We start from the raw sequence: 26,656 nt of genomic DNA, 5'->3' as shown, positions 1-26,656 counted from the left end.
TGATGTAAGTGTGTCCCTCTTGCATTAATGCTTCTGATGTTTTTTTTATTTATGAGGCTTACCAAAAATGGCTGAGCAAGTGAAAATAATAAATCACTATTTTCAAATTATTTCTCTTTATTTTCATGAAACGGAAATGTTTGTAACAATACATTTGAACCGATTCCACAACAGAAGTGGACCGAGGTTTTCCACGAGAGAATATGCTAATTATTTAAATGATACTACATGGTCTTATAAAAACCTAAATCGTAAAATGCACAAGACAATCTAAAAACAGCTATTTTGAAAATTACATCTGTTTCACTTCTTTCAGAATTTTTGTAACAATTAACAAAAAGGAAAAAGGCTGGATTTTAATCATCATCATCATCTCAGTGTTGCCTGAACCTCCTCCTGTGGCTTTATTAGATGATTATTTCAGCTTCAATACAAGATTGAACAGTGAATCAATACAGAAGGTAAAAACAAACACAAATCTTTCAGAGTATTTGGTCACCTTTGACCCTGCAAAACTACTGATTGGCTGCTTCACAAGCGTCTATCCAATCACTGTACACGTCCACCGGCTCTGAGAGATCTGAGAGAGCGATTTAAGGACAAGAACCAACATCACGTTAAAATAATTCACCCAAAAATGAACATTTGCTGAGGATTTACACACCCTCGGGCCATCCAAAATGAAGATGAGTTTGTTTATTGGAACTGATTTGGAGAAATGTAGCATTCCATCACTTGTTTACCAATGGATCCTCTGCAGTGAATGGGTGCCGTCGGGATGAAAGTCCAAACTGCTGATCCACACCACTCCAGTCATAGACAGTAAAAGAAATGGACACAACGACCCCATTGGAACTCAATTGAGACAAGTGAAGCCCATTTTTAGCACTTCCGTTTCTGACGCGCAGACTCAAACGAAGCTTGACGACGTCAGCAAACTGTCTGCCAGATGTAAATCTTCTAGTAGCTGTGCGTGAAAACTGCCATCGTTAATCTTGCAGAGACAGCGAGCTTGAGCGGGGAGTTCTTTGGCGTGAGTGAGCAGGAGTAAGTATTCTGATTAATTATCTCCCTTGACCTCCACATCCCCCCGATAGCCTCATAGACAGTAAACTATTGCCTGCGAGCTTCTCCTTTCCATACTGTAATTTCTCTACTGTGCGACAGTGGGTCGCTGGTTTTGACGCAATCGTTAGCCTACAAAAACTGCTTCTACGGGAACATAAAGTGAGATACAAAGTTAATGGAGCCTTTTATACATTGTTGTGTATCTTTAGAAATAATTAATGGACAAATGGAGTTTTTAAACGCCTCAGATGTAAAGTTATTCGCTGTCAAAGTGACGCCAAAATGAATGGGAGTCAATGGGAATGCTAACGCAAGTGAAGTTCTGCTACAAGATGGCGGCACCCGGCCGACTTCAACTTCCGGTCGACTTCCTTCCCGCCTGACTCCAGTCCATCAGTATTGCGAATTGGAAATCTGCCTGTTCATTAGAAACAAATTAATCTTTAAGTAGTTGCCTCCAGTTAAAATGAGTCTTCTATCCATATTCTCCAGTGGAAGTCACCTTGTCTGAATCAGGAGAGAAATATGCATTTTTATCATCTGTTTGGACTCATTTTGACGGCACCCATTCACTGCAGAGGATCCATTGCTGAGTAACTGATGTAATGCTACACTGACTGCACACAGCTCCAACCTCTTTAAGTTTGCGGATGACACAACTGTGGTGGGTATCATTAGTAACCGAGATGAGACAAACTACAGGAGCGAGGAGAGCCGCCTGGCCAAGTGGTGCAGTGACCACAATCTCTCTCTGAACGTGGAGAAGACAAAGTAGATTGTTGTTGACTTCAGGAGAGCACACACTCAGCATGTTCCTCTGACCATCAACGGTGCGACTGTGGAGAGAATGAGCAGCACCAAGTTCCTGGGTGTGCACATCTCATCTCATCTCAGCACAGTGGACCTCTCCTGGACTGAAAACACTGCAGCACTGGCCATGAAATCACAACAGCGTCTCTACTTCCTCCGCAAACTGAGGAGAGCCAGAGCCCCACCCCCCATCATGTACACCTTATACAGAGGCACCATCGAGAGCATCCTGTCGGGTAGCATCACTGTGTGGTATGAAGCCTTCAACACATAGTGAGAGCAGATGAGAAGTGGACCAGTGACGCTGAACCTCAGCCCCCCTGCAATCATTATATCTAAACTGTTCGTTTACTTCACCGGTTTGCACTCCATCTGCCTTGTGCTGCTTTACTTATCAATATATATATATATTTTTTTTTTTACATTACCTTATTTGTACAGTTGTATTTTAATTTTATCTGTATTTTATGTTCTACTGTTAGTGTTATCTGTATGCACAAGGGTCTGAGAGTAATGCAACTTCAATTCTCTGTATGTGCTGTACATGTGGAAGAATGTGGACTGGACTCCATTTCTCCAAATCTGTTCCAGTCTTGGATGGCCTGACGGTGAGAACATTTTTAGCAATTTTTTATTTTTGGGTGGACTATTACTTGAATAATATACATCATGCAATAAATCGTTACTAATTCTCTATTAATTTATCAAATACATGTCGGTTTCAAATGGGTTTTGAGAAGGATACAGGTTATTGGTGTCTGGAATTCCTCTAGACACACAGTACAGGATATTATCCCCGTATTTCGACTTCGCTCCCTGGAATAAAGTAAAAATGTTGAGCATTAGCTTTTTATTTATTTTTGCATGCAAAAATCAAGTTACACTTCAGGAGTTTTCTTCTTACATCTTAACGTCACATGACTTCTCGTGGTTACAGAAGGGGCAGGTGAACTGGGTGTCCAGGTTTCCCGTCATCTTTTTCTTGGGAGGGGGTTTTCTCTTCGACTTTCTGCGTCCCATCTTTTACTTCATGGAGAATAAAGCACAAATAAAAACATACCACATAAAGCAATCTTTAAATACATGAGCCTTAAATGAGGGAGCTGCTCGTGTCAAATATACACAAGCAACAGCCTCTTCCAGCGAGGAGTTTTACAACACAGAGTGATATTTAACATCTAAAAATTATGTACCATTCAAATCCATTCTTTCTGATATGAGATTAAACCACATTGACTGTCTATTTTGTCTCAAACTGACAAACAGCAGGCACAAATAATATATAAACGGGTGTATTTCTAACTAATGTGTTTCTTTTTAATTAAAATGTAAGCGTTTGGAGATACGTAAAGGTTTTCTAGGTTCTAGGCAACATAAATACAAAGAGAAACAAACACAATCAGTAAAATGGAAATACAATGAAAAGTCGAGCAAAACCATATGGTCAAAACACTCACGATATATACGAGCATTTCAACATTTAAGAAATACATTGTGCTTTCTAGGAGGATAAATAAAAAAAACTAATGTCTTACCGAACTGTGATTTAAAGAGATGCGACTCTCGGCGAAAACAAGCTAACGTTACTGGCTACAGCTCACTGACTACAAAGAGTAAACAGAAGATGTACTTCCGGTCGGTCAAAGGGCCTTCAAAAAAGCGTTTAAAAGCGGATCGTCCTCTAGTGTTAAACACCAGAACTACCTAACTGAGTTCAAAATTGAGTTCATTTGAGGAGAGAAACATTTCAATTATTAAACATTATTTTAAATTGCAATAATATCTAAAAACAAAAAAAATAAATGTAAAAAAGGTACCTATTATTGAACCAAATAAATGCAGACGTGATGAACAAAAGAGAAAAACCTTACAAATCTTACTGACCCCAAACTTTTGAATGTGTACGACGGGGACATCAACATCATATTTTTTCATCAATATTACCCAATAAATTCATTACACGAGTATAAACAAACGATAATTAAAATGTTTTAAGAAAATCAAAAGTCTGTTTTCTAATTACATAAAATTGAAATAAAAATATAAATTCAATTCAAACTTATAAAACTCATAAAAATGAAAAAAACATATAAAATTCCTAAAACTTTCAAATTGAAATGAAAACTTAAATATCAAAATAATAATAAGGTAATTAAAAAAATATTAAATATTATAATAGTACATCAACACTGACTTATATTAAAATATGATCTATATGAACTAATGATTTCACGTTAGTTATCTCCTATAGTTAATTAGTTACAATTTTGGAAAGGCTTTAGACAGACGAGCAGCTACTTGCATCGTGATTGGATGACATACATCTATATATTTGAATAAGAGAGCGTGATTGGGTGGTGTGATCACGGGGGCGGGACTAACAGGGTAGGTGTGGTGTTAAGCAACAGGAGCTGAAATTTTGTGCTGCAGATATCTTATCTTTCGAAACTGATCGTTGGAAAAAGACCTGTATAAAGTGACTCAAAGCTCGGGTATGTAATTTCTATAGACCAACAGAAAAAACACTGAGAAGGAAATTGCTCCATTGTGTAACTGCTTGCGTAAGTGATAGAGAAATTGCGTGAACTACTATCGCGGAAGTCTTGAAACGTGTGCTGTTGTCATTTTCTTACTAACGGGACAGAAAGTAAACTGATGCAACTTATTTTAGCGGATCCATAAGCATAACAGATCAGGAGCATCGGTAAGGTTTTAATGCGCAAAAACTACAGGCTATGTTTTGCAGTAGTATGTTGTTCTCGACAATTTGATCAACATCAGTACATACACAAAGCTCTTATCTATACTGACACACTTTAAATGTATGTGCACTTGCACGTTATATGTAATTTGTAAAAATGTTATGCATATATAGCTTTATATTTCGATGAGGTTGTGAATCTTTATACATTCTGTTGCAGATTTTCTGAGACCTTTTATTTGACATGCTGATTTTTTTATTTTTATTATTATTATTAATATTATTACATTTTTTCAGAAGTTAATTATGACTACTGAGGGAGACCCAACTGCCTTTGTGAAAGTGCTTCACCTTCTGGTGATTTCTTTCATCTGGGGAATGCAGGTGTGGGTGTCTTTCATAGCAGGTAAATTAATATACGATCATATAATAATATAATATATCATCATATAGTATGCCATGCATACTTCTATTTCCTCTTTATATTTTCAGGTTTTGTGCTGATTTCCCAGGTATCCATGCACACATTCGGCCTTGTTCAAAGCAAGTTATTTCCAATTTATTTCAATTGTCTGATGGGTGGAAATGCAGTTAGTCTGGCCATATATGCTGTGTACCACCCCAGAGAACTGCTGGACTGGCACGAGGGCATTCAGGTGACCAATCAAAACTTTATATATTCTGCATGAGTCATTAAAGGAATAATTCACCCACAAATTAATATTTGCTGAAAATGTGCTCTCAGGCCATTCAAGATAAAGATGCAGTTTATGTCTTCATAAGAACAGATTTTGAGAAATTAAGCATTACATCACATGCTCACTAATGGATACCTTACAGTGAATGGGTGCCGTCAGAATGAGAGTCCAAACAGCTGATAAAAACATCACATTAATCCACACCACTCCAGTCCATCAATTAATGTCTTGAAGCAAAAAGCTGCATATTTGTAAGAAAAAAAAAAAAAAAATCAAACATCGCTTCCGGCTAAAATGAGTCTTTAACCCATAATAACACTTCATCCAGTGAAAAAGCCCATTCCATGTTGTCCTCTTCACATCAAAATCCACCAGCACATTTGTTTGCGACTGTCCTGGATGGTTTTCACTTTTAAACGGTGCTTGATCTCTGCATATTTCTCTACTGATTCAGATGTGGTGACTTTTTCACTAAATAAATCACTTTAACAGATAGAGGTCTCCTATTTAAGTTGGAAGCAACAGTTTAGAGTTTAAAAACACCGTAATGATGGATTTGTTTCTTACAAACATGCTGCTTTTCACAAACTGAAAAACTGATGTTTTCATCATGCTCATTCTGACGGCTCCCATTCACTGCAGAGGATCCGTTGGTGAGCAAGTGATGTAACGCTACATTTCTTCAAATCTGTTCGGATGAAGAAACATGGCCTGAGGGTGCACATTTTCAACAAATCTTTGCTTCTTTCCTCATTTTGTTTCTATTCCCTTTAAACATTATTTTTCTGGGCAGATGATTCTTTTCTTTGTGGCTGTGATCATGGCCGGCCTGAACGTGCAGTGGTTTGGTCCGTCTGCCACCGAGAGCATGCTGGTCATGCAGGAGATCGAGAAGGAGCACGGTCTGGGAAATCAGGTGGGTATGAGTTCCAATAAGGAAGAATACGCCAAACTCCGTGAGCAGGACCCGAAATACAAGGAGCACAGGACCACCTTCTACCGCTACCACGGTCTGTCCAACCTCTGCAACCTCATAGGCTTTTTCTCCACTACCATCAATCTCATTTACCTGGCGCTCCATTTAGGAACTATATGAGTGTGTTGTGTGTCTTTGAGAAAGAGTACAGTCAGACAGATATTTTAAGACCATTATTCTGGAGTGATTTGTATAACAGTAATGCTTCTAGTTTTTATACAACAAGGGTGTTTAGTGTTCGTTAAGGTTAAAAGAACCAAATTCAGACCCCTTGATGTGAGCCAAAAGTGAACCGAGTGAAAGAGCCCAGTTGATTTTGTATTTACTTTCATTTATTTGTGAGTTGTTTATATCATGATATATTATGTAATGTACAATAAAACATTGAATATTAGGGAATTGAATTAAAGTATATACGTTAAAGTATTTTTTTTTTTTCATTTACAGTCAGGTTTCATTTTAATATTCTCCTCATTCTGTTTTGTCCATAACTATACAATATGTGGATAATGTCATTAGATGCCACCCTTACCTTTGTACACTTCCTGTTTTGCTGTAAAAGGCCAGAAATATTAAGAAGAGTGGACCAGTTATAGGATTGTTTATCATAAAATGCTGTTTACAACATCCTATAGAATGAATGACACTATAATGGCAATTAAACTCTGTGGACAACAAGCAGTGAATAATAAATGAACTTTTGATCGTCTTTTGTAAAAATGATGTTTGAACAGAAAGTAAACTTGCTTTTCTCACTGGACATGGAAAAGAGTGCTGTTGAAGATTCAGTGACATACAAATGTGATTCCGTTGATTTCTCTGCATATTCAAACTTTTGCTGTGAATTAGTTAATTTTTCTATAACTTTCTATTAGTTATAGTGTTCTATACCATTTCTTATATCATTTCTGTATCATATTTTCCCTTCTAATGAAAAGAAAGCCAACTTTCTTTGTGTGTGTTTTGTGTCCATTGGGAATCTTGGTCATATTTAGAAAGCAAACTGAAAGAGTTTTTCTTTGTTTATTTGTTGCTGACATTGAACAAGCATGTATTCAGTTAAAGAAATATAAAACATCTATACATGTTGATTTTTAATTCAAATAAATAAGTGAATTTTTATTTGCTTTCTTACTGCAGCTATACAAACATGCAGACTCTCTCTCTCTACACACACACACACACACACACACACACGAAGTCAATGGGGACCAGCAGCTGAAGTTGAACTATTCTTTTAACTTGATTCGCATTTCATAAGTTGGAATTTGCATTTAATTGTCCACAGCTCACAGGATGTAAAGGCATTCTGGGAAATTAAGAGTTTTCACTCTAGCAGTAATGAAAAATGTATTTAAAACGATTTATTAAATGTCTATTTATCTGCACGGCCGATAAACATTAAAACTTAAAGACTTAATAGTACAAAAATAATAATAATATAAGGCTTTTTTAATGCCTACTTCCTTAAATTAATATATTAATTGTAATTGTGCATCCTGTTTACTAGCTCAGTTGAATCAAATTGAAAATGTAAATGTATTTCAAATGACCGATAGATAGTTAGATAAAGAACATAATTTGTATTTTACATTTCCAATACAATTCAAGTATATTCAGAAAAGTTTGTAAAGTGAAAGAAAAGTAACTGAGCGGAAAAGAAAAAGAAAACGAACGGAGCTGGAAGCTGCTGTGTAAATAAACACTTCAGATCCGGGAGCTCTGTCACGCTCGCACGCACGCACGCACGCACGCTCGCACACAATCACACTCATACACTCACACACCGACAGAGTTTGTTCCATGCGAGGAAGTACCAGGCTGTTACCGGAGCACGAGATAAAGCGTCGAGTATCCGTGTGAGGGTAAGAACCTCATTTAATTTAGTTTTTTCGTCTGAGAGTTATTTTTTACCCTTATGCACCTTTCTGTGTTTCTGAATGTAAAATCTTTATGAACTGTGTAGGTCATGCAGCAAATGAACTGTTAACATTTGTTCATCCTGCCATCGTGATTGTCGTTGTTGTAGTTCTTTCAAATAGTTCAGAACGCCAGAGAACGAAGATTCGAATTCAGTCCGGATTGAACAGCTGTGTACATAAACAATGACACTACCACGGTATTCTTCCACGGTTCTCTTCTTTGGAATGCCATGTGAATACCAAGGTACATATCAAAAGTATAACCCGATAGACTACCATAGGCGTAAATTCCTTACTAAATACTTGAAATACTGGTGTGAGTAGTAAAACAACACAAAATGAGAAAAAAAAAAACGTTTTAAGTTTAGAAAGATTTTTAGTCTCCCCCTCCCTTGCCTCACGGTGCTTTGGTCCAAATACCTGTACCAAATACCTATTTACATCACCAGTGAGAGAACTCCAGTAAGTAAGGCTGTCAATGTCTATTCTATTCACTTAAAAGTCGGATGAAGTGATTATTTTCTCTTTAATGCATGATGCCATGAATAGTTTTCGATGAGTCCACTATGTTTATAATAATAACGTTACCCGTTTGACGGAAAGGGTTGCCAGGTGTTCATAACAAAACTAGCCAGAGACCCTGTCCCTCAAAACACTGTTTGGCCCTCTGTGTGAGTGATGAAGTCACTCTGATCTCTACAGCACTTCTGAGAAAGACATTCAAACCAGCTGAGGTCAATTCTGGTCCTTCGGGGTGTAAATATGATATTCTACAAATCTGCTCTTTTCAGTGTTGTAACTGTGGTATAGATAAAAAAAAAAAAAAAAAAAAGTCAAGCACATAGAATCTAATTCTATGAGCCCAGATATGCCCATAACATTTAAATATGAATATCATTGATTGATTGTACTATTAAAGTTTTGGTGTAAATGTATATGTTTGTTTGTTGTTTACTGTTTCTTATTGAAACCCAAGAAAGAAGTCTACATTGCAACTGAGACGATAGCATCTAGTTTGATAAAATGTTATTTTGCTTAAAATTTTACAGTGGTAACCATAGTTTATAGCAAATAAAATGGTGGTAACTTGTTATTAATCACAATTGTCATCAAAACAGATTCTTAACAGCTTATTGCATAGTTGAAGGTGATGGCATGGAGTTAATATTTTAGTAAGTCTATATTATTAGTGTGAAATATTAAGCTCTGATTCTATGCAGATTAAAGTAATGTTAATGGGGGGAAGGGGTTCCATTCAGCCCATAGCACTATTGATTTGTGTCTCTCGTGGGACAAGTGGGATGGGATTCGCTGTTCCTACTAATGGACAAAGGGCTGTGCTGAGTGCCGTTTGGTATAAAACCGTTAGATTGAGTTGTGAAACGAATGGTGAGCAAAGATCTGCCATGTCAGGTCTGTTTTATGTTGTTGCATTAGGGTTTCATCCAGACACACATCCGAACTGCAGAAATGAAGCGGTCACAAAGTAGCTTGAGAGATTTGGGGTGTCTTATTGTTGAAGATCATGGAGCTAAATCCACTTTGATTGACATCTCTGGCTTCAGTTTTAGTATCAAAAGGTCTCATGCAGTCGGTGCACATGCTCAACATGTGACGAGACTTTTCAGCTTAAGATCCTTCGAGAATATAAGACCTTAAAAAAGTACAGTTTTACTCAAATTGTAATGTTTCGTTTGAACAACAAGACAATAACAGCAAGTGGAAACATTGTTTAAAGGAAACGTATGCATGTAGTTTTTGCCTATAACTATAAATGTATTTAATTGTGAAGAAAAGATGATTCTGAGTTTGTGTTTTGACATTTAATTATTGTTTGCCAAATTACTTAAAGTGAAAGTTCACAGGAAATATGTTGATTGATGTTGGTTTAGTCATATAGACTTTCATTGTACACAAGTCCGGTAAGAATTCTTAATGTTTTAGAATTAAGTCTCTTGCTCACGAAGGCTGCATTTATTTAATGGAAAATTCTGTAAAACAGCAATATTATGAAATACTATTACAATTTAAAATAACTGTTTTCTCTTTGAATATATTGTAAAATGTAATTTATTCCTGTGATTTCAAAGCTGAATTTTCAGCATCATTACTGTCTTCAGTGTCACATGGTCCTTACAAAGTCCAAAAGAACATTTATTTGAAATATAAATCTTTTGTAACATTGCTCTCACCTTTGATGGATGTAATGCATCCTTACTGAATACAAATATAAATTTCTTTTTTAACAGTTCCTTTTACACAATCTGTGCTTGTTTTTATTAGAGCAGTTTTCCTCTTAAAATAGGAAGACGTTTCAAAACCTCTGAAGTGTTTCTTGTTGTCTTACCCAATGATTTTGCAACCCTAACCTACACTGTAAACCTGACTAACCACCAGTTACAAACTTCTCAAGATCATGTGCAGAGATCACATGATCATCAGAATCATTTTTCATCAAGAGTTTCTCTCCATGAGCGAGTGATGTGCCACTAACACAGGTCCTTCAGCCCCCTCAGAATCACAGACGTGCCCTTCTAAATTACTATTGCAGTTTTAGTTCAAAATGATGCTGCCTAACAAGTGTCCTCGAGACAATAGCTGCTGTGGGCAGTCACTCTCTTTGTAGTAACATCTCCACCTCTGGGGAGGAGTGGTGTTTGGAGCGCTCTGCTCGCTTTTTAATGGGTCTGCGCACTTTTTTCTTGGGCCCGTCACCTTGGAAAGCTTCTCCATCAGGCCGGTGAGGGTCTGATTGATCGGCTGGACAGTGTCGGTTTTATTTCCATTCCCAAGAGTTTTCCTGTTAATTTGATCACTTGTGTCGGTGGACATGGCCGGTTCTGAGGGTAATCAGATACAGTATGTGTTTTCAGACCAGAAGAGGTGATTGATGTGTTTGAAGCAAGCGACAACCTCCCTCTCTCTTTCATGAAGCCAACAAGGAAGTGACTTAAACTCTAATTCATCGACTGGCCGCTTGAGGCTGGCTCCAAAAGGGAGTCAGTCCCATAGATATCCCATGTTAAAATACCCAACATTACAGCACAAAAAACATGTTTACAACCTGGTTCATAAAATGATTTAGGGCTATATAGCTAATTTTGCCTTCATGACAACTGTGAGGGGGGTGAATTTTTTTATAACTCATCCGTTTAAATTTAAGCCTTAAAGTTCTGCATAATTAAGGGTGTGGCCACTTGAGTGACAGGTGGATTGCCGCTGCTGTCACTGCCGTCGAGCTAGGTGGGCGTGGCTTCAGCAACCAGCTCCCGCCTTTTTGCCCATTTTCGATTACCTGGGAGTGACAAGATGAAGACGGCTGGCTCCGCCCACTTTAAGCTTCAAAAACGCTCATCAGAAAACTGCAGATGAAATTACGGACACTACGTCCATGTTTTTTATACAGTGTATGGTTTGAAGTCAACATGAAACGGCGTTCGCAAAACCTATTTTACTTCTGTTGTGTGATTTATTTCCGAGTGAAACAGGATATTTGATGAGAACATATTGTATGGGACTGTTAAGCAATTAAATAGAGCCAACATGTTTTCATGTTGACTTTGAATGAGAAGCTAAATTTATTATGTACACTGTTAAAAATTTATTGTAATTTTACAGGAAATTCCTGGCAACTAATTGCCGTGAATTTACAGCAAGTAATATACAGGTAATATATTGTTTTTTTAATACAATAGAGTCCTGTATTTTTACAGCAGTGCTACTGTGATTATTACAGTAAAATGCTGTAATTTATTTAAATTTACTGTATATTTACTGCAACTCAGTTGCCAGGAATTTCCTGTAATTTTACAGGAGACAATTACAATATTGTAATTCAAAATATATTGTAATTTCTAAATATAATAAAATACTGCAATTTTCCATCTTCCAAAATTAAAACCAAAACAATGGCAACTTTTTATTATTTTTTATTATTAACACACTATGCAACATCACATATTACAAACTTATTTTATCTTTTTTTTCATACAAACAAAATTACAGTTTCACTGAAGAATCTAGCTCACTTCCAGACGTCCAGACAGTCTATCATCAGGGGGAACATGGTAATAAATAACAAAAGGTCCCAACCAGTCTTGAACTGGGGAAGCTGTGGGGTGTGGGTGGGCATCAATAATAGCCCATCAACTCAAAGCCCAGGAGTCTTCTTAATAGGGTGCAGACAGGTGCGTTGAGCCCATGTCTCTTCTCTGCTTTGCTGACATCTTGGAGTTGATTCCACAAAAAGCTCTGAAAACAGAGAGAGTGAAAACAAGTTTTCATATCAGGTAATGATAAATACTGTGTAAAAAAAAAAACATAAAAAGTAAACTTGCTTGTAGAAAAAAAATGACGATGTATTTATTTAACATCAACACATTTAACAACATAACATTTAGAATTACATTGGCTTTTACATTGTTTTTCTTAAATATATAATGTCACTGTATGCACTGTAAATTGAATGTCGCTTTGGACAAAAGTGTCTGCAAAATGGGTCATACGACGTTGCTAAAAAGAACATTATTTTGTGTATTTGGTGTAATGAAATGTTTAAGCAGTTTAAGGTTAAAAAACAACATTATTGTTTCTCCTCTACAGGTACTCCTCTCCTCGCCTTCTGAAACGTGTTGATTTTTACAAAGCTCATCGTTCTGAAAAGCAAAGTGTGCTCTGATTGACCAGCTATCCAATCTATCTATAATGTGACTGAAATGTTATGCCTCTTAACATACTGTGCCCTGTCCGGCCGAAGCAACGAGACAAACATTTAATTATGTTAAATATATATAATATATAATAACAATTATTGCTAAATGTGTGACTGAATCATATAATAACTTAATTAATAATATTGATAGTTCATCGTCTAGCTGACTACGTCTTGTATTATTATTATTTTTATTTTTTCTAAAATCCTGTCAAATGTGCACAAACTACTAGCTACTACTAAATATAGTAGAAACATAATTTTCTGTAAAGTTGCTTTGTAACGATTTGTTTTGTAAAAAGCGCTATACAAATAAACTTGAATTGAATTGAATTATAATGTTTATTTCATTATAATGTCAAAACCCATTATAAATGTGATATAAACATGATTTCTAGTCGTGTTCTCTTTTGGAAGGCCAAACAAAGTAGTTTCCCTTTTTAAAGAAACAGCGTTTAAGAGTGACGCTTCAATTCAAACGAACGAACAAACACATGAGAGCAATTTCAAAAGCTTAAGGAGCTGTCTGTCCTGCTCTCTTTAGCTCTCGATCGACCTGGATGTTTTAGGCAATATTAAAATCCTGGCGGGGACGTGTCCCGTATGAACGGCGCATATGGCCACCCTATACAGATCTTCTTCATTCACCGAGAGCTTGTAACACTCCAAAGAGAAAGGAAAAAGTAAAATCACATCTAATGACTTTAACCCCCAAAATTTACTTAATGAAAATTCTAATGTTAAACTGCTGTCTGTCAGACTTCTCTGTGTTTACATAAATGTCTTGCAGGGCAATACCAACTCTATGTTAGACACTTAATAGCAATAGCTTTGTCTCCATCCAGCTTTTTAATGCACATTTTAACATTTTGAAAACAAACAGAAAAATCCTGAATGGAAACGGTTCAAATTCACATAAAATATTCTAATGTGAATAAAACTTTTCATGTGGATTGACTTGCTAATAAATGCAACATAAATGCACATTTGTTGCAACTCTATCGGCTGTTTTAAGTTGCCCCTTAAGTTTTGATCCCACAGCATTTCATGACTACTCTCCTGTCCATTTCTAATTTACATAACAGAGCTGATGGAAATGCTCTCAAGTTATAGGGTTTCTTTGCCAAATTTCTACGAATGCGCTTAAAAGGTGCAAAGGAATTGGATGGAAACCTGTCTTATGACATCAATGCATAGAGTACATCATAGAGTCTATTTTCTTTATAAGTGTGCAAACTGTTTTAACATACCTTTAGTGCTTGAGGCCTGTAGGATACTGTTAGTTAGACACGTAGACAGCGAAGGTCGCTGCACTCCATTCAGAAGGTTGTTGTGGGGCCCCATCACAGTTGTCCCTTCCAAAGACATCATCCATTTGTCTGCACTTAGTGCCTCTCCTGAAATGCATACACAATATGATAACTAAAAGAGCACTAGAACGCTTCACTACACACGCATGCGTGGCAGTATTGGCAGGATGGGCAAAAGTACCAATTTTATCAGGTGGGAGACAAAGTTATGGTATGGTTTTTCCTAATTTAGACTAGGCATTTTAAGTATTTTTGAATTACAGCCTTTCCTTTCTTCTTTGACATATAACCATATGACAATTATTAACAGGGCTTAAAGCAAGCAAACGTATGTTCCATCTAGCAGCCAGTGTGCAGCTGATCCTGCAGAGTGTCTGTAGCTGTTCCCGCTCAGTCTTTTCCTTCTGCCTTGACCGTTCATGACCGTGGTACAGTTATGCCGCGTTTCCACCGACCCCCCCTCCCCTCATTTCAATAAGACGAAATATGATATCAAACACCACTGCCTCCTTTCGTTCTCATTTTCATTCGTTAAACATATTAATAGCCGCAGAAATAAAGTTCAGGGAAATGTGTAACGTTAGGCCTTCATTATATAAAACAAAATATTATACCAAACAGTAGCCTATTGTTTCCTTTTTTCATTTTAACATATTAAAAGATTAACTGAATAAAGACCAAAGATTACCTGTTCGGTTCACCCAAAACGAATTATATTTTATGCTTTACCACTAAAGAGACATCACAGCCAGCGGCAAATGTCAGAAGGTCTAGCCGAGTTGAGAGTGCTCCCGACGGATTAATGATCACTGAGCTCCCGCTGATCGCGTGGAGTTGACCGTCTCCGACATCAGCGAAACACATTTTTTAATAGACGCAGTCTTTATAAATAAACCGCATATTTGAGTTTTAGACAACTAACTTACATTCTCACCTGAAATAGTTAAAACACTATACCTTTCATGACACGATGACAGTAATATTTTAAAAATTATCAAAAGAAATGGTGGTTGAAATTACAATGCTGCATTGCCACTCCCGAAAGTTCAGTAACGTTACCTTTGAACAAGTACCTCGCGAGCAGGGACTTTCTGAGGGGCATTTTTTTTTACCCAGAACTTTATTTAGATCATGGTAGCTGCGGTGGAAGCACACCGAGTTCCAGCCCAAAGTCCATAGTTTCTGGGTAACTTAAAGTTCTTGCGATGTAAATTTGGATAGAGTATGAAGACGCGATTTTAACTAACTTCACCCTATTCCACTGAATTATACCAAATTAAACAATCAGCACTCACTCAGATCACCAGTATTAATATATAAAGACTTATAAAACAAATGTTATGTTACATACCTGAGACATGTTCTTTCTTCCAAAAAGTACCGTCCGTTGGCCGCGTAATTTCAAAATTCAAACAGCAGCGATCCCACAATGCTATGCGGTTGCTGTAAAAAAATGCTTCTACAGTGTAGTTACAATAATTTTACAGGACTGTCCGTTAATTTCCCATCATGCATTTGCATTTACAACAAAAACATGAATACAGTGCATTGTTGTAAAATTTATTGTAAAAATTACATCAATTGCTAACAGTGTATGTACTATTGCATCTAAATAAAATGTGAGGTCATATGATAAGCAGAATTGAATTGATTTCTAAATATTATCAAGTGGTTTTTCTGTTCATTTTGGAATTAAATCTAAAGCACTCTTTTTGTCTCTTTCAGATGACATCCGTGACCAACTCGCGTCTCCAGCCGTCACATATAGACGCGGCCGACCAAAACTTTGACTACATGTTTAAACTCCTCATCATCGGCAACAGCAGCGTTGGTAAAACCAGCTTCCTGTTTCGCTATGCGGACGATTCCTTCACTTCAGCCTTCGTCACCACGGTGGGGATCGATTTTAAGATCAAAACGGTTTTTCACAACAACAAAAGAATCAAGCTGCAAATCTGGGTAAGTTTTAATGTCATGTTAATGCAAGATCAATCCCATCTACTCAAGTGTTTTATTAAAAAATATATTTATAATATATAAATAAATATATAAATAAATAAATATAAAATATTGCACCATTCAAAAGTTTTGTCTCAGTATGTTTAAAAAAAGAAAAGTTTTTAAAAGATTTTAAAAGAAGTCCCTTATGTTCACCAAGACTACATTTGTTAGATCAAAAATAGAGTAAAAATAGTAATATTATGAAATATTATAACAGTTTTCAGCATCATTACTTTAGTCTTCAGTGTCACATGAACCTTCAGAAATCATTCTTATATGCTGATTTGTTGCCCAATTAATAACAGTTTTTTATGCTTAATAATTTATACCATATATTTTTCAAGAGTCTTTGATGAATAAGAGAGTTCAAAAGAACCATATTTATTTTAAATAGGTTTATTTTTATTTTTTTTAAGATTTTTTGTTATTATTATTATTTGTCATACCATAGGACTATGCAAAATTAACTAGAGAAGCATAAACTGATTAAAAATAATGAAAGGGATAAAAATATTGAGCGCTCTAATATCTTTGTAACCTAAAATATTGATTTTGATTAAAAAAAAAAAAAATGAGCACATTATATGTCAACTACCCACATTTCTGTGTCCTTTTGTGGACTTGGGTTTGGTTAGAGATGATACAGTTTGTTCTTTTGCGGTGAAAATATTTTCTAGGCTTCTGCAGCTGTAGTTAAAGTGAATGCTCAGATGTTGCAGGAAAGGTCAAGGTATCCAGTGGTGATTGATGCTGCATGTGGCGAGTGGGGCGGGGCCGAGAGGCGTGGGAACGAGGAGTGAGGCCAGGTGTAGTGATTGGAGATGAGCTACACCTGAGCCCCACCGCTAGTATCGAGTCCCACGTAGGAGATGGAAGGATATAAAACTGGAGTGACGACCGTGAAGGACGAGAGAGGACCAGGCCTGGGACATTACTTTATGTTTTGGTTTTTATTTATGCCGTTTTGTATTTACTTTTGAATATTAAAATGAGTTTTGATTGTGCGCCGGTTCCCGCCTCCTTCTTCCCGATGAATATGGAGATTTGTTTATTACAGTGGTGCCGAAGCCCGGGAGAAGGAGGGACGCGCTGCTGAAGATCCCTCGCCGCTGTGGTGAATCCGCGGTGCCCTCGAGCTGGCGAGGTATGTGCCGCCATGGACGCTCGAGGCGGTGGGCTGGAGCGAGTTGCCGGGGACGGGCGAGCTCGCTGCCGACCGCCCACGACAAGGAGGGGCGGCTGCCGTCCGTGAGGGAGCGGAGGAGTCGGCGCCGTTCGCCAGGGGGCCGGAGCCTGCCGCCTCCGTGACGGAATCCGGAGGGGCAGGGAACGGGGGACTCCTGCCGCTGCCCAAAATCGGAGGAGCCGTCGCCGTCCACCGGGCGGCGGAGGAGTGTCGTGCCGTCCGCCGAGGGCCGTCCAGTGCCACCGCCGGGCACCGCGGAGGAGATCACCCAGCCGGTGGAGGGCCGAGCAGCAGTGCGTCTGGGAACCGGATTTTTTTTTTTTTTTTTTTTTTCCTCTCTCCCCTCTCTCGTCCCTGTCGCTCCTCCTTCCATCTCCTTTTCTCTCGCCTCGTCTGTCCTACCCCCAGGTTCCCGCAGGTCCCCGTGAGCGGTCTCCCCCGGAGGGAAGGGGGGGGGGGGAGTAGAGCGCAGTCTCGGGAGTACCCCCCGGCCTGCGAGGGGCGATGGGGGTATGTGGCGAGTGGGGCGGGGCCGAGAGGCGTGGGAGCGAGGAGTGAGGCCAGGTGTAGTGATTGGAGATGAGCTACACCTGAGCCCCACCGCTAGTATCGAGTCCCCCGCCCCACTCGCCACAAGGTGGTGGTAATGCACTTATAAATCTGTGATCCGCCATAAAGTAAGAAGAAGAAGAAGAAGAGGCTTCACTGCCTGCTGCTGAAAATGCATTTAGAAGAGTTCTCACAGTTCAGACATTGCCTGAATCAGAAAAAAATGACATAAATACTGATCTTTTTGTGTCTTTACACATTAATGTATCATCACAAGCAACAGGGTTTAATTTGGTTTTGTTTGTGTATGTTTTTTGTTTTATTGTGTTTTAGCTCTGATTCCCATCCACTTACATTATAAGACTGATAGACTGCAACAGTTTGAGCTTAAAATTTTGGTTTGTGTCACCTAAACTGTATGCCCTGGGGGTAAGCAGATAAACATCAAATGTTCATTTTTGGGTGAACTATCCCTTTAAAAACATGCTGGATTTAATTTAGTGTATCTTGATGCCCTAAAACTAATAAAACTGAGAAAAACACAAACAAACTTACTAAAACTTAACATAGAAACAAAATGTAAAAATTCTAAATATTAATACAAATCTTAAATGATACTAAAATAACCCTGCAGTCAAACAGCTTCATACAGCATACTAGAGTATAGTATGTAAGAAGTAGTATGCACTGTCACATACAGAATACTACATTACTGTTTTTATTGTTTGAGTAAACTGTTTCACATAGTAGTTAATAGTAGGCAGACAACGACATAGAAACATAGCAACATCTCTGCTGTGCAGGAGTTTACTGACTTCACTCCCACTCACAGTACTGATATTACAGCTACACTCCCTTCTGCAGCTGATAATTATGGCTTTCTGGGGTGCTTTCTTTAATAACACCAGTAATCTGAACTTCTTCAATTCCTAAGGCTAAAACTTAAAGCCTAAGTCTCACATGCAAACAAAGCAGGAAACATTCAGACAAATGAAACATTCTCAGAGATCTGTGTTAGTCATCATACCTTTATCCTTTAAGCCATTCTGTGTCTGGCAATAACCACCAGAGTTTTACACCACAAGCATGATTGCTCAACAGACATGGTGAAACACTCATGATTTGTGATGCCACAGTTTCTACACTTTTCGATTAATGAATGACTGACTTTTCCAGTCATTTGTGATTAGGGTTTTGAAAACTATTTACAGAAATTGTACTTAGAAAGTGTGGTTTTGAGCCAATTAAAAGTGTTAGAGATAAATATATGTGAGGGATAATACACCGCTAGCCATGCAGCCATGCAACTTAATGCATACCTGCCATCCAATGAGAATTGAGTATTGAGACAGATCATGGTATAAATAACTACAAACATGTATATTCAGATGATTTCCATGATCTATCCAGACTTGAAACACAACTGCATGATATAACACAAACTAGTTTTAAACTACAGTACACATTAGAAGCCTCTTATATGATGAGGGGCAGAAAACTAGACATAAAAACATGGTGAAGACAACAAATTACATGTTTAGACCACATGAACACTTTCAAAAGTGTAAAATCTTCCAATAAACAGGCTTGAATCTACAGTTAGAAAATGCAGTGTAACGATACAAACTTCTTACTCATCGGGAAGAAGGAGGCGGGAACCGGCGCACAATCAAAACTCATTTTAATATCCAAAATAAACACAACAGCGCGTCAGCCCCTCACGGCGACTGACGCGCACAAATAAAAGAAAACACCTAAAATAATGTCCCAGGCCTGGTCCTCTCTCGTCCTTCACGGTCGTCACTCCAGTTTTATATCCTTCCATCTCATACGTGGGACACGATACTAGCGGTGGGGCTCAGGTGTAGCTCATCTCCAATCACTACACCTGGCCTCACTCCTCGCTCCCACGCCTCTCGGCCCCGCCCCACTCGCCACACACCTATCTCTCAAATGGACCATTTACACTCTCTCTACAATCCCAGTTAGGAGTATCAATGGTCCACTTGAGAGATAGGTGGCGGTAATGCACTGAAAAGTCTGCAATCTGCTATAAAGCAAGAAGAAGAAGAAGCCTCCTCACAAGCCTTCTGCTGAGAACGCAAACAGGAGGACTCAGGAGAGTTTAATTTCGTTACACTGAAGTAAATATATATATATATAGATAGATAGATAGATAGATAGATAGATAGATAGATAGATTGATTTTAATCTAGTTAAAATTTATTTGAATTCAAGTAAAAAAAAAATTTATGGTTTCAGTTTTAGATAACCATAATAACCCTGATGATGTTTAATTCAGCCATTGTCATCCAGTTATCATTTTGCAAACATTAATTTGATTTATACAGCACATTTACAACAGTCCAGGAGCAAAATTAGAAGAGAATATGACATACAAAAAATACATAAAATATAACATACATAAACTATCATTTTGCATTTTAATCCAATTCTGTGTTACAACATCATAAACCTGTGTTAAAACATAGGCTGTTAAGAGAACATAAGAGAAGGAGAACGTGGCTGTTATCATTTCAAGTTAATTTGTCATAAATACTAGATATGACGGTCAAGTCAATGCATTGTGGGATGCAGGATTTCATGCAGTGCTATGCTGTATACTGTAGTTCATCAGGTATTTTATGCATGCAAATACTATATATTTTATACTATATACTATAATTGTGTAGAAACAATTTTAACTCAGAAATTGCTTGTAAATTTAATAAGGAAGTGGCAACACTTCACATTGAATTAAGCATGACCATTTTGATGTAGTTTTTACAGTGTGTTAGTTTCTAGATGAATGTGAGCTGGATGGCATTCAGTGTGTTTCCTCTTAATGTGTGCTTTGGCTCTGATCCAGTGACAGAAAGGCTTGTGTGTGTTAGTTTGAGCCTCCTGGCCACACTGAAGCTCTGGATCTGTTGACCTTTGACTGTCTGTCCAACAGGACCGCTGAGATAGAAAGAGCAGATGCACTGAAACACTTCTGTAGATAAAATGGTTGCAATGCATTTCTGTAGCTAACTCTAGTTTAATAAATGGTTCTTACGCATGATTTAAAAATGGAAATAGGCTAAGTGTTTGAAGATCCCTGAGGTAGTGGGTGCAAACCCTAAAACAGGATATTGTTGTGACATAGTGGACTGTGATTTGTGCTTATGATTCATAAAACATACATTAGCCGAATGGAAAATCATTGCCTTTGTTTACCACTAATTTTTTTTTTTCTTGTCTCTTTGCACTTTGGTCTTTATAATTAATTCTTAACAAGTGAATAGTCATTGTGTTTTAAATAATAATTGATGTTACTAAGACTTACTAACAGGTTACTAAGCGACAGCCCATAGTTGCTGTGCCGACCCATGCCAATAGACCTGATGATTTTTAATTCCATTATTCTTTTCCATTATTATAATTGTTTTTTTATAGATAGATATATAGATATTTTGATTGATAGTGAAGAGCAAGAATACACATACACATCGTTTATAATAATATAATATATTTTTCACGTATAAATGTGTATTATTTATATCTTTATAAATATAAAATTCAACAATTTCATATTATCTAATTTTATATAATATTATTTAAATAACAAATATATAAATTAGAATTATAAATATAAATATGTAATTTTGTATGTAAAATTGTAAATGAGTTAAATATGCATGTATTTTGTATACATGCTATGCATAATGTAAATAGAAAGCATAATATTAAATTAAATTAAATGTAAATAATAATAATAATAAATCAGTTAATTATTAATTACTAAGTTATAATTTTTAATTTATATTTACAATATTTTATTTATTAGAAATTATTTAAAAACATTACGATATACATTAATACATACATTTATGAATGAATTTGTAAAAATCTATGACTTATAATGTATACATATACATGTATACATTTTATTTATTTTGGTCGTTATTTTCTCATCATTTGCATAGAGGTTGTTAACAAAAAGATATAAAGCAAAATATGCTAAAAGAATGATCATCATCTAACACAGGCTTTTTAGATTTGACCAGAAAAAAATGATAGTGTTTCTTTGTAGAAAAAACAACTCTTGTCTGCCATCTACTGGTCACTATAGGTAATGAAGACTATTTATCTCATCACCAGCCTCACAACCCAGGATGTTGAATCCATGTATCTAATTAGGATTACTGTAATGAAATGATTATGTTGTCCAGGACACAGCCGGACAGGAGCGCTACAGAACCATCACTACAGCGTATTACAGAGGAGCCATGGGCTTCCTGCTGATCTACGACATCACAAACCAGGAATCGTTCAACGCCGTCCAGGACTGGTGAGGGACACACTCACACACACACACACACACACACGCATGCATCTGAACATCATGTGTGTATAAAGAGTGTTTAATGTTCACGTTCTGCATGTTTGGCTCTCAGGGCCACTCAGATAAAGACATACTCATGGGACAACGCACAGGTGGTCCTGGTGGGCAACAAGTGTGACCTGGAAGATGACAGACTCATCCCCACCGAGGACAGTCAGAGATTGGCTCATGAACTCGGTGAGATGATGCAGGCTGCAGATTTTGACTTTTTACTTCAGTGGAAATTGGAAATGTTCAAATATAATATATATATATATATATATATATATATATATATATATATATATATATATATATCTAGTAGAAAACTCTACTTTGGTTTATCAGGGGATCCCCATTTATTTATTTACCTCCCCACACCTCAATAATGTCCTTGAACAATCTACAAGTAAAATATATTATTATTAATGCAATTATTTATATATATATAAAAGTAATTTATAAATATACAAAGTATTTAGAAATATATGTAATAAATATATTACTTATATAAATGAATAAAATGTGTAATTTAGATTGTAAAATTGTATGTAAATAAGTTTTAAAGTGAAACATATCATATATGGGTCTTTGTATATATCATGCTATACATCATACAAAATATTAAATATTACATTTAATAAAATGATATATATATTTTTCAAGTTTTAGCTATTTTTAGTAAAAAAAAAGATTAACTAAATTAAATTGAGACAATGTTTGCCTCTGGGACTAGCTGAAATTAAAATGTATTTTATTTTTAAGTAACACATTTTTTTCATGTCTTTAATTGTAATTGGTGTTAACTATAGTAACCCTGGCTTTGCTTTTTTTTCTGGTTTCCTCAGGTTTCCAGTTTTTCGAGGCCAGCGCCAAAGACAACATCAACGTGAAGCAGGTTTTTGAGTGTCTGGTGGACGTGATATGTAAGAAGATGAGTGAAAGTATGGACGGAGACGGTCAGGTGTCCAACCACAAAGACTCCAGTGCGCAGGACACGTCTCCTGAGGGACACGCCGGCTGTGCCTGCTAAAACACACGCTCTCTGTCTTCTCCTCACCTGTTCACTACTACTTGGGATAATCTTTGCTTTTACTTCTTTTAACCCAAACAGCATCTGCCAAACGTGCTCGTGTTGTTTGTTGATGTGGATAGTCGTGGATTGAAATCTGACTGCACTAGTGATCTGCGTGTCTCCCGTACACATTCACAGGTGTGTGTGCAGAGACGCAAACAGCTGGAGATACTGCACAGCGTTTTAAAGCTCCATCCACACCCATTGCTCACGCTCTCACCCCGTTCCCCAGCGTTTCTCTGTCTTTCCCTCAAAAAGGCAACGGTTCGATGGGTATTTGTGGTTTTAGCAGGTATTCTCTATCTCATCAGATACTGTAACACCCACAGTATTTGGGTGTCTATCTGCTTTAAATTAGAGTCCTAATAGCTCATGCAGCACTGTTATGGAGATAAATGCACTGTGTTATTCTGATATGTGCAATCATGGGCTGTTGTTTGAAACTTATGTGCATCGCACGCTGAGAAACATCCACTCAAATCAATGTTTTACTGATATTTTTTGGAATAAGCATATAAAATTAAATTATAAGATACTATTATAAGCAAATAAACTATCTGCAACCCAAAATGTCCAGTATGATGTTGAAGGTGTTTGCTTCTTCACTGAGGTTGTCTTGTTATTAAAACAAAATGTTACGTATGATGTAATATTTTGCATAATATAGTTACTTGATAAAATATGAAGCAATTATGGTTCAATTAAATAAAAAAATTAAACAATTCCTATTTTCTGCTTTCATTTTCATTTTTTTGTGTTTTTGTCATATTTAGTAGTTTTGGGGTTTTTTAATGTCTGAATATATTTTTTTATAGTTTTGGGGTGGTTTAATTTCTATATAGTTATTGATTTTTATTTCAGTTTTTGGTTATTATACATCAAATTAATATTTCAGATTATGTTTTTAGTTTTTCATTCAACGAATGGGAAATTAGAGAAAAAAGCAAAAAAAACAAACAAAAAAAAACATATATATATATATATATATATATATATATATATATATTTCTTATGATTTTGGGTTCAGAAATGACCAGGACATGCTCTTGATCAGTTTTGTGAGATTCATGCATATGTGTTACGGTTCATTCAGCAGCAGTACAGTGGACACAAGTTTTGGCGATCTAGAGCCCTCTCTAGTCTTCTCTATCTCTGTGTTTGCACACTGTCTCCTGGCTGTCCGTTATGTCCAGTGTTTCTTCAGAGTAGACAGATAGTGGTCTCGCTGAAGCGTTTTCCCGCCTGTTTTCAGCCTGTCGGACGATATCAAGCCATGTCACTTTTCTGTGAACCAGTGACTGGTTAAACTTGGATGTCTTTATAAAACCCTCCCATGCAATATATGCGTTATTAAAAGTCCCCTATATATATATATTTCCACTCTGTCATAATGTGCAACATGAGTTGATCTGTAAGATTGTTAATTAGTTTCCTTTTGTTTTATGTCGCCTTCTCCCTTTACTGTCCCTTTATAACCAATTTTTTTTTAGTTTATCTCCTTGTTTTTTTTATTTCAAAATCATTAAAGGCACTGGCTGTAGCCATTCAAGACAGATTACATTGCATTATTAAAGGCAATGTTTGCTTGCCTGTTGCATAACTAAGGAGTTAGTGAGAGGTTCTGAAGGGTTATAACAGCGAAAAAAACATTTTTTTGCAGTTAGCTATTGCAAAAATTTAGCAGCACAAACACTATTGATTTCACAGTGCATGGATTTACACATTTATGCATCAACATTGACTTACATTGATTTCTGTGTACAGTATATGAATTCAATGCATATATTGTATCAGTTCGTTTCTATGATCGTGTGTTGCATGCTCTTAATTATTGAGTCCCAGGAATGCTTTAGCACTGAATGTTTTCTAGGGCATTGCTGGGTGTTGGTTAAGTTGTCACTTGCTGTCCTTTAATTTCCTGGTCTCTATGTATGGCTTGGATCGCTCCTTCATTCTTAAAAGTAGAAGTCCTTTATTTGCATTATTGGTTTCTTGAAGAATCTTTCCATTTCACAAAAGATTCTTTAGATTATTAAAATGTTCTTGAAAAATGGTTCTCTTAAGGATTGTTCACTGAAAGATTCTTTGGGGAACCAAAAGAGTTTTTTTCTCTGGCATCATTGTAATTGATGTTCAGCTTGATGAACTCTGAATGCTCTAGTTGTCTTTGCGCAAAAAGGAAAGTGACTTTGCGATTTTTGACTTTATGCATGTATTTCTGCCAACTCCTCTGCCTTTATCTGCACACCCAGAAAACTATAAGAAATGGGGCTTACTGAATTTCACTTTCCTGTTACACACTACTAAACCACAACCACAAGAGCCAGAGGAAATGAAGGAAATACATGCACCAATGACCTGAGTGTCAGGGGTTTTTTGGGTGGGTGGGGGGGGGGGTTGTCAACTGTATCTTAACATGGAGGCCACTGAAGCACATTCATTCATTATGGAACGTGGATGGGGCCAAAATCTTTTAAGAAGAACATTGTTCATCCATGTTAATGTCACAACATGCACAGCAGCCAATTAAACTGCTGTAATTGAAACAGTATTTACATATGTGATGTGATGGTACGTTGTTATATACAGACATTAGACATCACTTTTATTTGTGAAGGATGTCATAATGGGACATAATGGTATGCTTGTATGCAAATATCAGATGTTTGATCATGAGGGATAATGCAGCAGTGCTTTGTGTGTGTGATGTCAAGCGTATGCCATGATTTGTCATGTCCATTTTAGCTGTTTAGTTCAATATTCTTTCTCAGGTAGAAAAGTCTTAATTTACATTGAAGCAATAATTAAATTAGTCTAGCATAGCAAATATCAGTAAAGCAATGCTGCAATACACTATTTCTATTTTATATGTCTACACGTACAAAAGAAACCTGTTCAAAATAAGCACATTAATGTAGATGAACAACATGTGTTTACGTGGTCATATTTGAGACCTTCTGGCCCTGTCCACCTTCCAGACTGTTGCACATTTATTCCAGACAATGACAAAGATGGGGGATTAATTAACAAGAGACTGAGGAAGAACAATTAGAGAATTAAAGTCCAGAGAAATCACTTATGAATTGAAATCGTAACATTTAGCCGTCACAGTAAGAGTCGTTATATGGGTCATCGTTATTATTCTGCTTGTATGGCCATGTGTTATGAAAATATTGAGAACTTAAGCAATGTTGCATCAAGGGAACCTGAGTATACACACATGAGGCACATTTTAAGTCGCTAAATTTATGATGTACTGATGGTTTGATAAAATATATATTTT

At 36.8% G+C, this 26,656-nt stretch overlaps 3 protein-coding genes across 6 annotated transcripts; 2 read left to right on the top strand and 1 right to left on the bottom strand.

Moving 5' to 3' along the window:
• Positions 1-99: 99 nt before the first annotated feature.
• On the bottom strand, positions 100-3,542 carry LOC113050710 (transcription elongation factor 1 homolog). Its single transcript, XM_026213962.1, has 4 exons — positions 3,414-3,542; positions 2,783-2,904; positions 2,624-2,694; positions 100-580 (listed from the first exon to the last, which is right to left on the bottom strand). The coding sequence occupies exons 2-4, from the start codon at positions 2,896-2,898 to the stop codon at positions 516-518; spliced, it is 252 nt and encodes an 83-aa protein (XP_026069747.1). The 5' UTR covers positions 2,899-2,904; positions 3,414-3,542; the 3' UTR covers positions 100-515.
• Positions 3,543-4,248: 706 nt separating this feature from the next.
• On the top strand, positions 4,249-7,375 carry LOC113050675 (transmembrane protein 205-like). 4 transcript variants are annotated; one of them, XM_026213917.1, is made up of 4 exons: positions 4,249-4,370; positions 4,877-4,985; positions 5,072-5,235; positions 6,071-7,375. In XM_026213917.1, the coding sequence occupies exons 2-4, from the start codon at positions 4,886-4,888 to the stop codon at positions 6,371-6,373; spliced, it is 567 nt and encodes a 188-aa protein (XP_026069702.1). In that variant the 5' UTR covers positions 4,249-4,370; positions 4,877-4,885; the 3' UTR covers positions 6,374-7,375. The 4 variants fall into 4 exon arrangements, with proteins under 4 accessions (XP_026069702.1, XP_026069685.1, XP_026069693.1 ...); XM_026213900.1 differs by having other exon boundaries at positions 4,880-4,985; positions 6,071-6,373; XM_026213908.1 differs by lacking the exon at positions 4,249-4,370 and adding an exon at positions 4,377-4,582 and having other exon boundaries at positions 4,880-4,985; positions 6,071-6,373.
• Positions 7,376-7,972: 597 nt separating this feature from the next.
• On the top strand, positions 7,973-24,096 carry LOC113050666 (ras-related protein Rab-3D). Its single transcript, XM_026213881.1, has 5 exons — positions 7,973-8,118; positions 15,922-16,155; positions 22,147-22,265; positions 22,372-22,496; positions 23,147-24,096. The coding sequence occupies exons 2-5, from the start codon at positions 15,922-15,924 to the stop codon at positions 23,329-23,331; spliced, it is 663 nt and encodes a 220-aa protein (XP_026069666.1). The 5' UTR covers positions 7,973-8,118; the 3' UTR covers positions 23,332-24,096.
• Positions 24,097-26,656: the final 2,560 nt, after the last annotated feature.

This window comes from Carassius auratus, chromosome 3, assembly GCF_003368295.1.
Source record: "Carassius auratus strain Wakin chromosome 3, ASM336829v1, whole genome shotgun sequence".
In the NCBI taxonomy this organism is placed as follows: domain Eukaryota; kingdom Metazoa; phylum Chordata; class Actinopteri; order Cypriniformes; family Cyprinidae; genus Carassius; species Carassius auratus.
Note: the sequence above shows the minus strand (reverse complement) of the source record. Positions and strands in the feature narration are given on the sequence as shown.

Bases quoted from the DNA above. Each gene is read 5' to 3' on its own strand.
- LOC113050710 (XM_026213962.1), bottom strand. From the start codon at position 2,898: ATGGGACGCAGAAAGTCGAAGAGAAAACCCCCTCCCAAGAAAAAGATG. The intron at 2,695-2,782 runs GTAAGAAGAAAA...ACTTTATTCCAG, and splicing joins AAGTCATGTGACGTTAAGAT to GGAGCGAAGTCGAAATACGG. The intron at 581-2,623 runs GTATCCTTCTCA...TCGCTCTCTCAG, and splicing joins ATTCCAGACACCAATAACCT to ATCTCTCAGAGCCGGTGGAC.
- LOC113050675 (XM_026213917.1), top strand. From the start codon at position 4,886: ATGACTACTGAGGGAGACCCAACTGCCTTTGTGAAAGTGCTTCACCTT. The intron at 4,986-5,071 runs GTAAATTAATAT...TTATATTTTCAG, and splicing joins GTGGGTGTCTTTCATAGCAG to GTTTTGTGCTGATTTCCCAG. The intron at 5,236-6,070 runs GTGACCAATCAA...TTTTCTGGGCAG, and splicing joins ACTGGCACGAGGGCATTCAG to ATGATTCTTTTCTTTGTGGC.
- LOC113050666 (XM_026213881.1), top strand. From the start codon at position 15,922: ATGACATCCGTGACCAACTCGCGTCTCCAGCCGTCACATATAGACGCG. The intron at 16,156-22,146 runs GTAAGTTTTAAT...TATGTTGTCCAG, and splicing joins GAATCAAGCTGCAAATCTGG to GACACAGCCGGACAGGAGCG. The intron at 22,497-23,146 runs GTGAGATGATGC...TGGTTTCCTCAG, and splicing joins GAGATTGGCTCATGAACTCG to GTTTCCAGTTTTTCGAGGCC.